General features: G+C 45.8%; 1 protein-coding gene across 1 annotated transcript in view; it reads right to left on the bottom strand.

Moving 5' to 3' along the window:
• Nucleotides 1-579: 579 nt before the first annotated feature.
• The window catches only part of HSD17B12 (hydroxysteroid 17-beta dehydrogenase 12), a 100,878-nt gene continuing 89,342 nt past the window's right edge, over nt 580-12,115 (bottom strand). Inside the window, exons 9-11 of the mRNA XM_073604130.1 lie at nt 10,165-10,230; nt 4,287-4,436; nt 580-1,142 (exon numbers count right to left, since the gene is read on the bottom strand). Coding sequence (XP_073460231.1) covers nt 1,035-1,142; nt 4,287-4,436; nt 10,165-10,230 — 324 coding nt within the window. The 3' untranslated portion in view covers nt 580-1,034. The remainder of the gene's footprint in view (nt 1,143-4,286; nt 4,437-10,164; nt 10,231-12,115) is intronic.

Here is a 12,115-nt window from a genome sequence, read left to right as displayed (position 1 = left end):
AGGCAACCATATGCAAGAACTGAACAAAAAAAGGTCCGGATGGCCGCTCCCCAATGAAAAACAATTTCTTTATCGATACGATAAATCCATACAGCAAGGATAAAACCACTGACACGTTTCACACTGTTACAGCAGGTGCTTATTCATAGCCTATGAATAAGCACCTGCTGTAGCGGTGTGAAACGCGTCAGTTGTTTTACCCTTGCTGTATGGATTTATCGTATCAATAAAGAAATCATTTTTCATTGGAGTGCGGCCATCCGGACCTTTTTGTTCAGTTCTTGCATATAGGCACTATGAGCGGGAGAGGGGGGGTGAGGTGCGCAGAAAATCTAAGTTTTCTTCTTTACAGGCTACCTTTTTACATTTACCAATAGGAGATGATTTGTGAAGAGGGAAAAGGCCCAGACATTGTAAACGGACATTTCATTTTACGGCAAGTTTCGATCTAAGGCGAGTCTGCCTAAGCGCTGCAGAGAAAACCGTAAAGCAACAGCATTGCTGTAAACTAATTTCAAGCAAAGGATTTCACCAAGCAGAGGGCAAAATGTGATTTCTGTGGACTATTATTACGCTTGATAAAAGTTATTCTGAACCGAATGTTTGTTTTAATTCAAGGTAAAAATCACAGTCATGTTAACACTTATGTTAAACTATCATGGTGGCCTCACATGTATCGATATGACCATTTAAGATTTTTTTTTTTTAAACATAACAGAGGCAGCATTTTGAAGAAGTAGTAGCAATTATCAGTTATAAATCCTAATCTGCATGAGCTTACATACAACTGGAAGGGAAATAAAGCAATAGAGCTGAAATGCATAGTTAGTTGAGTTGAAGATAAACTACCTGAAAAACAGGATTTAGATATTCTAAAGCAAAAGATAGAAACCAAGGAAGTAAAGAGGTTAGGGACTAATTTACGGGTCTTCAAATGATTCCTATTTACACTGGAAGCCCTTTATATATTATGGGATTGGTAGAAGGCAAGGAGCGATCAGGTTATAGAAATACTTTGTTGGTAAAACTAGTTCCTAGTTTTTCTTGGCCCTCTTCAGAAATCGGGCCCGGAGTCCTTTGTTCATATTCATAGCCAGTTTAATTGCGAGGCAGGAGGGAAGCACGGACGCAGTGACCCAACCCTGAGGAAACAGAGAATGAACGTCAGAAGGAAATTTTTCCGTTAAATTATACGATTTACAGTATCTCACAAAAGTGAGTACCCCTCTCACATTTTTGTAAATATTTTCTTCTATCTTTTCATGTGACAACACTGAAGAAAATGACGCTTTGCTGCAATGTAAAGTAGTGAGTGTACAGCTTGTATAACAGTGTAAATTTGCTGTCCCCTCAAAATAACTCAACACACAGCCATTAATGTCTAAACCGCTGGCAACAAAAGTGAGTACACCCCTAAGTGAAAATGTACAAATCGGGCCCAATTAGCCATTTTCCCTCCCCGGTGTCATGTGACCCGTAAGTGTTACAAGATCTCAGGTGTGAATGGGGAGCAGGTGTGTTAAATTTGTTGTTAATCGCTCTCACTCTCTCATACTGGTCACTGGAAGTTCAACATGGCACCTCATGGCAAAGAACTCTCTGAGGATCTGAAATACAGAATTGTTGCTCTACATAAAGATGGCCTAGGCTATAAGAAGATTGCCAAGACCCTGAAACTGAGTTGCAGCACGGTGGCCAAGATCATACAGCGGTTTAACAGGACAGGTTCCACTCAGAACAGGCCTCGCCATGGTCCACCAAAGAAGTTGGGTGCACGTGCTCAGCGTCATATCCCGAGGTTGTCTTTGGGAAATAGACGTATGAGTGCTGCCAGCATTGCTGCAGAGGTTGAAGGGGTGGGGGGTCAGCCTGTCAGTGCTCAGACCATACGCCGCACACTGCATCAAATTGGTCTGCATGGCTGTCATACCAGAAGGAAGACTCTTCTAAAGATGATGCACAAGAAAGCCCGCAAACAGTTTGCTGAAGACAAGCAGACTAAGGACATGGATTACTGGAACCATGTCCTGTGGTCTGATGAGACCAAGATAAACTTATTTGGTTCAGATGGTGTCAGGCGTGTGTGGCGGCAACCAGGTGAGGAGTACAAAGACAAGTGTGTCTTGTCTACAGTCAAGCATGGTGGTGGGAGTGTCATGGTCTGGGGCTGCATGAGTGCTGCCGGTACTGGGGAGCTACAGATCATTGAGGGAACCATGAATGCCAACATGTACTGTGACATACTGAAGCAGAGCATGATCCTCTCCCTTCGGAGACTGGGCCGCAGGGCAGTATTCCAACATAACGACCCCAAACACACCTCCAAGACGACCACTGCCTTGCTAAAGAAGCTGAGGGTAAAGGTGATGGACTGGCCAAGCATGTCTCCAGACCTAAACCCTATTGAGCATCTGTGGGGCATCCTCAAATGGAAGGTGGAGGAGCGCAAGGTCTCCAACATCCACCAGCTCCATGATGTCGCCATGGAGGAGTGGAAGAGGACTCCAGTGGCAGCCTTGGAAGCTCTGGTGAACTACATGCCCAAGCAGTGCTGGAAAATAAGGGTGGCCACACAAAATATTGACACTTTGGGCCCAATTTGGACATTTTCACTTAGGGGTGTACTCACTTTTGTTGCCAGCGGTTTAGACATTAATGGCTGTGTGTTGAGTTATTTTGAGGGGACAGCAAATTTACACTGTTATACAAGCTGTACACTCACTACTTTACACTGAAGAAATGACACTTTGCAACAATGTAGTCACATGAAGATATAATAAAATATTTACAAAAATGTGAAGGGTGTACTTACTTTTGTGAGATACTGTATTTTCAAATAAAAATCTGTACACAGAGCGACAATATCCCCACCAATCATCTGCACTCCAGAATACTACCAATATTCACTTTTAGCTAAACTATTGATTTTTTGGGGTGAATGATCATATAAATATCTTTAGAAAAAAAAAAGATTGAAGGGCTCATTCACATAAGGTTTGGGGGGCGGTGTAAGAACTTGCAAAAAAAAAAACTTCTAAAAAAAGTGCAGGGGAGCTGCACTTTTAACGCCCCTCCCCCATATCCCCTAACCTATACACCTTTTAGTAGCAGCAGGGTGCAGACATGTGACGGCAACTATGCTTTTCTAAATCACGGCAGAAAGGGTACTCCCCTGTCGCTTTAGGCATGCGTGGCGTCCATTGAACACGAACAATTCAAGCGAATGGGGGGGCTCTGCAAGTGCCTGGCAAACGCATGCAATGCACATGATTGCGGCATGCTAGCATGGTTTTCAAGAGATTAAAGCAGGCATGAAGAGGCGATACAACACCTCCTCACCACCTGTCCATAAGTGGATCAGAGACCAAATTTTGTGTGAACAAGCCCCAAAACCAAAACTTTTTGTAATTTCAGATAGAATAGGCATTGCTTAACCTTGTCAGATTTTTTTTTTTGCCAATGTGTCTTATCTAAAGATCTCCCTTCACTTCCTGTCCTTTGGACACAACAGGAAGTGAGAGTAAATATCGCCAAAGTGAGGGAAATCCCATCTTAATTGCTTTCAGGACAACCGTCCCCACGGGCGGTGGAGCCCTGCGCAGTTGCAGTTTAATAGTGACAGCTGCTATGTGGAAAAGGAACCCCCGCACGCTGTCACAGGAAGGAGGAGGCTTTGGGGGTGGGAAATGGGTGCTTAGGAACAAGTTACATGTTACACCCTATATACAGGTATAACATGCAAGGCTGCTGATAAGGCAGTACAGCCAGTCCTGTTGTACTGGGCCCGGCCCTATCAGCTCAACAGGGGGGGCCCGGGCACCTTTACAGTTCATTTTTGCAAAAAAAAACAAAAAAACAAACAGGACTTTCTAAAGCCCTTTAGGAACAAAAATCTCAGTATGATTAGATGCTTTGGAGGCTAGAAGAGAGATCTGGGGTCTAATAAACCCCAGATCTCTCCATAAAGAGGACCTGTCATGGCTCATGCTATTACATGTTCAAAGCCGGGACAGGGGGAAGGGCTAGAGGTGGAGTAAATGGTGGGTCAAAGGGGTCCCAAAAGGTAGGCTGTACAGGGCCCCATGATTTCTAACAGCAGCCCTGGTAACATGTGCCTAAAGGTGAACTTAGCCTTTAATAAAGCCAGTTCTTCTTCCATGCAACTTGAGAAAAAGAGGGTCCTCTGTTTTGCCAAAATGTTCCCCCAAAATATTATACAGTTCATATACAGTACGCACATGAAACAAAACAGTAACTGGCAAAGCATACAGTCCACATGAACTCACCATAAGGGCGTGGGCCAGGTAGCCGTTGGTTCTGGTCTGTAAGCCCACAGTGTTCAGGGCGGATCTGACGTAATTCTCAGGGCTGGGTTTGTCCCACGTTGGCTTGCGGATTTTGCTCAGTTTTGTTGCAACAAAGAAAGGTAGAACGCTCTGCAGAGAGGGACAGAATAACAGAATATAAATCTCCCTCATATCGTAAGATTTTCGTTTAATCAGTACAGTTTTCATCCAAAAATACATTACATTACTTACGAATGTGTATTCTGTCGTACCAGAAGTTTTGTAAAATAAAGCAGAGCTCCACCCAAAAGGGGAAGCTCCGCTTGTCTGCCTCCCCCCCCCCCCGCTGCTACATTTGGCACCTTTCGGGGGGGGGGGGGGGGGAACGGGTACCTGGTTTTGACAGGTACCCGCTCCCACTTCTGGGTGGGTTTGCCGCGGCAAACTCAGCCGTAAGCTTGGTCCCCCCCCCCCCTTCCCCCGGGCCAATCACAAAGCAGGGCTTCACTGCCGGTTTCCCTTAGCCGAGATGGCATATTATGACAGTATTTGTAGCTGCTGACTTAATTTTTTCTGAAGGAGCCTGGAGCTCCGTTTTAAAGCAGAGTTCCACCCAAAAGCGGAACTTTCGCTTACACGCTCCCCCCCCCCCGGTGCCACATTTGGCACCTTTCAGGGAGGAGGGGGGGGGGGACGGGGACCTGTGTTTGACAGGTCCCCTTCACCACTTCCGGAGATGGGGCCGCGGCCCGATCTCCCGGAAGTTCAGCCCCCCTCCTCCTTCCCCCGCCACGCCAATTAGAAAGTGCAGAGCGCATGCCCAGTAGGGAAAGGCTTTACTGCCGGGTTCCCTTAACAGGAATGGTGGCGGCGGCACACGGGAGTCGATCCGAAGATTGGGTGGGGTGCCAACATCGTGGGCTCCATGGACAGGTAAGTGTCCCAATATTAAAAGTCAGCAGCTACAGTATTTGTAGCTGCAGACTTAATTTTTTTCACCCAGGCTGGACCTGCTCTTTAAGTAACCTCTTCATTTCGACTAGCATGCAAAAAAAAAAAAAAAACCCCAAAAAAATGAACGATCATTTATCTTTTAGACTCCGTGACATCATCACTCGGTCTCTGTGCTCCTCTGCGCAATGCAGCCAGTTCATGGCTGGTGGGAGGAGATGGCAGAGTTCTGAAAACACAAGCACCCTGCTTCAGTACTCATCAGCCCTGATATGTAAGCAGTGGGATGGATCTTGGGAAGAGTTAGTAAAAATATAAAACCACCTTGATTGGTGTCAGTCTGGAGGAGTGGGAGTGTCTAATCAGACTGCATTTGCATGCAGACCAGCCTAGGCAACACCTGCAAGTGATGCTGGGCATCAAGGATGGAAAGAACTGATAGTCCAATGAATAGAAAGGGTGGGGAACAGTTCGATGATGCCGAAGGTCTTCCAGCCAGGAAAGGAGGTGGGATATATCTGAGTTGCTGCAGCTTCTAATGCACATTGTGAGAAGCTCACAGTGTGCAGTGAAATCAGAGCAAGACATTTCAGTCCAGTAGAGGAGCTGGTACAACTGTGCAAGACTGAAGGGAAAGTTGGAGTTCAGCTTTAAAAAAAAAAAAAAAAGAAAAAAAAAAAGGGGGTTCCCAACTTGTTTGTTATAATACATGTATGTGTCATAGGAGCCCAGTCTACATGTAGCCTCCATCAGCAACAGCACAGGTGCTTTTAGAATACACAAAAATAGGCCTCTGGGGTCTGCAATTGCCGGCATTTTGTTATATAAAATTAAAACCCGTGAACAGAAAACAAAATGTCGTGGACTTCAGTGGCTAAAGAAAGCACTGGCGTGTTTGAGGGGCATGAAAAAGGGTAATTGCTGTTATACAGTTGATTGCAGTTCTGAGTTTTGGTCACAAGATGGCAGTAAAAGGATAAAATATAGTTGAGCAATGTTTACAAAGACTAAAAAGGGAGAGGGAGTGAGTAATCCATTCACTGGTAATAACAGAATTGGTTACCAAATGTGATCATATTCCTTTAGGTCCCCCCGTTCACACCCGAGCGTGGTGGAATCGCGGGCTGAATCATGCAATTCCAGAATCGCAGCAAAATGCTGGACGCGGTTGTGGTGTCATTATTTCTCAATGGCAGCCCAAATGTGGCGTGACAAAATTCGCTAAAATTGCTGCAAAAAAAAAAAAAAAAAAAAAAAACACAACGCCAAACGCGCCTGGCACAGTGGCAAATTTTGGTACATGAGCTTCTTTGGCACATTTTTAATGCAGAGGGAGGCCCATTTAAAAAAAAGGAATGGTGCCCTTTCAAAAACACACCACAAAAACGCGCGGAGAAAAAACATGAAGCTTCAGCGTCGCTCCGTGTTGCTCAGGTATGAACAGAGCCTTAAAAAAGAATTCTAGGTATGGAAATTTTATATGAAGTTACATTGTTCCAGCTTGGACTGATGGAAGTATGTACAGTATATACCAGGGATATGCAATTAGCAGACCTCCAGCTGTTGCAGAACTACAAGTCCCATGATGCATAGCAAGATTCTCACAGCCACAAGCATGACACCCAGAGGCAGAGGCATGATGGGACTTGTAGTTTTGCAACAGCTGGAGGCCCGCTAATTGCATATCCCTGGTATATACCATACTGGGCTGGAAATCACGGAAGTAGACACCGCTACTCTATATAAGGGGGTCACATGACCGCCGTTCTCAGCTGCATTAGAGGCCTGGATAGCTGGTGGTGGAGACTGCAGAGGGGTTTGTCAGCAGAAGGCAGAGAAACAGCAGCAGACTGATCTTCCCAGTGAATGGCTGTGTAGGGGGGGTGGGGTTGTTAGGACAAGTCTGATCACTGGAGGAGAGTACACCGAGTTCCCAGCATAGCTAGAGAACTGGCAACGCTGTGCTCTCCTGCTTAGTGGGGTCAGTTTTTAATAGGAAAGCAGAGGGACTGACAGGAACGCCGGGGATTTTACACAAAGGAAGCAGTACAAAGAGAACAGGAGACATTCTCATACAAGTACATGGTACAGCAGGAATATCAGATCAGGAATATGAAATGTCGGGGGTAACAAACACTTCAAGTCTGTAGAAGTCTATACAGAGCTTACAAAGACATCGTCACTATGTAGAATAAGGGCAAAGTATACGCTCCAGTGTTGGCTGGTTTAGGAGCTTAAAAGCTGATCTCCAGGATCTACCTTCCCTCTCCCCAAGATCAGTCCATGCCCTTCATTTTTTTTCATTGTAAAATAGCTAATTGGATGTATAAACAAGATTTAATTACCAGATGACATCACTAATAATGACCAAAACCCTTGCTACGGCCGGGTGCAGGATGGAGGATACTGTGGGGGGGCTGCAAATCCCTTCTGATGGGAGTCCCGTGCACCACACAGAACGGAATATCCCAGCAACCTTTAGGGACTGTAGTGATGTTTTTGGATGGTGAGTTTAATGACAAAAGACTATGTTGGGGGGGGGGAGTTGTTTCTTGACCAGCTGCCCTTCATTGGCTTAATATCTCGTCACAGGAAGCAACATTGAATAAAACAGACCAGGTTTAGGGTAAGCTATGGAATGGCTATTGAACATATACTTGTAGATTTACTGCTTTGCCTAAAGTTCAGATTTAAACATGAGAATGAAGTTATGACCAGTCCCACTATGTGACCAGTATTTGTGACTAGTGTGATTGGCCGCCCGATCTACCAAATTTCTTAGGACACCCCGTGTGAGCATCTCTAGGCCACTAAAGCTTTGGGATTAGAAGTCAAGAGGTGAGGCTTAGCAATGGGGAGGCTTGGCAATGGATGCGGCAGCAGGACTCGGGAGCGCGTCCACACGGGTGCCTCCATGGAAAGCGGCTCTCCGTGGGGGCACCCAATGAAGAGGAGGGGCCAGGATCGCCGCTGAGGGACCCCAGAAGGCGGAGGGGCACTCTGTGCAAAACTCTTGCACAGAACAGGTAAGTAAAATAGGTTTGTCAAAGAATAAACATCCTTTACAATCACTTTATCTACTGGCCAGTGAGGTTCTGCTATTGGACCACTGAATGGATGGGAGTTAGGCCTCACAGACATCAGGCTCTGTAGAGGTTCAGCACAAACAGAGAGATCTCTCTAAAGACTGATTAAAGTTGATGTCAGCACTAAAGCACACACCCTCTTTGCACTAAACCTCAACCAAACCCTTTATCAATCACAGTCGGGTAAAAGTCAGAGGCATGTGTATAGTTTGCTCCTAGGATCTAGGGCAGGGGTGTCAAACTCAATTTCCTTGTGGGCCACATCGGCATTATGATTGCCCTCAAAGGGCCAGTTGTATCAGCACCCAACACCCCCCTTACATCGGATGTCAAGAGCCCCCCCCCCCCACCAGAAGTCGAGCATTCCCCCCCACTATCCCTTACATCAGTGCACCCCCTTGCCTTGTGCTGCTGCCAGGAGGGCTGGACAGAAAAGTGCAGGATCTGGTGGAGGAGTCCTGTCCTCTCTGCTGCTGACTGCGGAGACCAGGTAGGGACGGAGACAAGGGGGTATGAGGGCCACATGAAATGGCCTGGTGGGCCGAATTCAGCCCACGGGCCTTGTGTTTGACACCTGTGATCTAGGGAATCCCCACACAGCCTTCACTGGCCACTGAGGTTCTGGTATTGGACCATTGAATGGTTGGGGCCCGATAGACAAATGGGGTCTGTAGGGGATCCACAGTGACACAAAGATGTCTCTAAAGATTGACTTGTCTAAGTCAGCACTAAACTACACCCCCCTACTTGTGTCAAGCCATTTAAAAAAAAGTAACATAACTAAACTTGTACTGGCCACTGAGGTTCTGGTATTGGACCATTAAATGGTTGGAGTTAGGCCCAATAGGCAATCAGGCTCTGCAGGGACACAGATGTTTCTGAAGACTGACTTACATGAAAGTCAGCACTAAACCACGCCTGCTCCTTGTGCCAAGTCCCACCCAGGCCATTTACCATTCACATAACTAAACTTGATTGGCCACCGAGGTTCTGGTATTGGACCACTGAATGACTGGGGTGAGGCCTGACAGCCATCAGGATCTGTAGGGGGGGGGCTCAACTCAAACACAAGGATATCTCTAAAGATATTAATGTTGACGTCCGCACTAACAAGTCAGCACTAACTAGCCATTTAAGGATCACATGTCCAAAAATCTACTGGCCATTGAGGTTCTGGTATTGCACTGTTGGGGTGAGGCCTCAAAAAAACAATCAGGGTCCTGCAGGGGTTCCACAGGGACACAAAGAGATCTCTTTGTAACAGCCTGCAGACGCCACAAGGTGGCGTTATCTTAGCCAATTATTGGGACCCGACTCTTTAAAGGTGCCAAGAGCCAAATATCGACTCCCAGCTGCTACACGACAAATGTTGAAAAATATTTTGTCATAAAAATTTGCCTCGGTTCCTTATTGTCAAGAAGCAAAGAGAGATTCACTGCTACAATTGGATGTGTCAGGAAAAAAAAAAGGAAGGCGGGGGATTTAATGTGTTCTGGTAGGAATCCCTCATAGGAGGCACAAAATACCGTGCTTATGAAAGGGTTACCGCTGAAAGATCACCGACAACACATCAACGTGATTCTGCGGTAATCTCTTTTCTTGGAAGATTTTTATTTTTTTTAAACCAAGGGAAAAAAAAAAAAAAAAAACAGCAAAATGGAATAAAATTAAAAAGAAAAAAAAAAATTAATACAAGAGACCAACTAAGAGACTGAACGGTGAGGACGTCACACCCTCCTGAGTGGGAGAGAGAACGTGAGCTCCTTGTTGCCAAGACAGCTGCTGTTGCCGTGGAAACCACACAATAACAAGGATCCTCGGCAACGACGTAGAAAACTCACCTGCACCGTGATCCCCTTATTCCGATATTCTGCATGCAGACCCCGGGAGAAGAAATCCACAAACGCCTGGCAGAGGGGAGGGAAAAAAAAAAAGGAGGGGGATCATTTAAATGATGTTTATCAGGTGAAGACATAAGGTTTTCTTATAATTACAAATATAAAACAAAACAATAAAAGAAATGCAACAATGTAGCTTAGACAAGAAATGTTTCTTCTAAAATATACACTATATGGCCAAATATATGTGGACACCACCCCTAATGATTGCATTCAGATGAAGGATACCACCCCTAATGATTGCATTCAGATGAAGGACACCACCCCTAATGATTGCATTCAGATGAAGGACAGCGCCCCTAATGATTGCATTCAGATGAAGGACAGCGCCCCTAATGATTGCATTCAGATGAAGGACAGCGCCCCTAATGATTGCATTCAGATGAAGGACACCACCCCTAATGATTGCATTCAGGTGAAGGACACCACCCCTAATGATTGCATTCAGATGAAGGACACCACCCCTAATGATTGCATTCAGATGAAGGACACCACCCCTAATGATTGCATTCAGAAGGACACCACCCCTAATGATTGCATTCAGGTGAAGGACATCACCCCTAATGATTGCATTCAGGTGAAGGACATCACCCCTAATGATTGCATTCAGGTGAAGGACACCACCCCTAATGATTGCATTCAGAAGGACACCACCCCTAATGATTGCATTCAGGTGGACACCACCCCTAATGATTGCATTCAGGTGAAGGACACCACCCCTAATGATTGCATTCAGGTGAAGGACACCACCCCTAATGATTGCATTCAGAAGGACACCACCCCTAATGATTGCATTCAGGTGAAGGACACCACCCCTAATGATTGCATTCAGGTGAAGGACACCACCCCTAATGATTCAATTCAGAAGGACACCACCCCTAATGATTGCATTCAGATGAAGGACACCACCCCTAATGATTGCATTCAGATGAAGGACACCACCCCTAATGATTGCATTCAGAAGGACACCACCCCTAATGATTGCATTCAGATGAAGGACACCACCCCTAATGATTGCATTCAGATGAAGGACACCACCCCTAATGATTGCATTCAGATGAAGGACACCACCCCTAATGATTGCATTCAGAAGGACACCACCCCTAATGATTGCATTCAGAAGGACACCACCCCTAATGATTGCATTCAGATGAAGGACACCACCCCTAATGATTGCATTCAGATGAAGGACACCACCCCTAATGATTGCATTCAGATGAAGGACACCACCCCTAATGATTGCATTCAGAAGGACACCACCCCTAATGATTGCATTCAGATGAAGGACACCACCCCTAATGACTGCATTCAGATGAAGGACACCACCCCTAATGACTGCATTCAGATGAAGGACACCACCCCTAATGACTGCATTCAGATGAAGGACACCACCCCTAATGATTGCATTCAGGTGAAGGACACCACCCCTAATGACTGCATTCAGGTGAAGGACACCACCCCTAATGACTGCATTCAGATGAAGGACACCACCCCTAATGATTGCATTCAGAAGGACACCACCCCTAATGATTGCATTCAGATGAAGGACACCACCCCTAATGACTGCATTCAGGTGAAGGACACCACCCCTAATGACTGCATTCAGGTGAAGGACACCACCCCTAATGACTGCATTCAGATGAAGGACACCACCCCTAATGATTGCATTCAGAAGGACACCACCCCTAATGATTGCATTCAGATGAAGGACACCACCCCTAATGATTGCATTCAGATGAAGGACACCACCCCTAATGATTGCATTCAGATGAAGGACACCACCCATTATGATTGCATTCAGGTGAAGGACAGCACTGCTAATGATTGCATTCAGGTGCCTCCAGTGAAGGGTACTGGTTAAGGCCTGGTTCACACCTATGCAGGTTGCAGTTTG

The sequence above is a fragment of the Aquarana catesbeiana genome, linkage group LG11, assembly GCF_042186555.1.
Source record: "Aquarana catesbeiana isolate 2022-GZ linkage group LG11, ASM4218655v1, whole genome shotgun sequence".
In the NCBI taxonomy this organism is placed as follows: Eukaryota; Metazoa; Chordata; class Amphibia; order Anura; family Ranidae; genus Aquarana; species Aquarana catesbeiana.
Note: the sequence above shows the minus strand (reverse complement) of the source record. Positions and strands in the feature narration are given on the sequence as shown.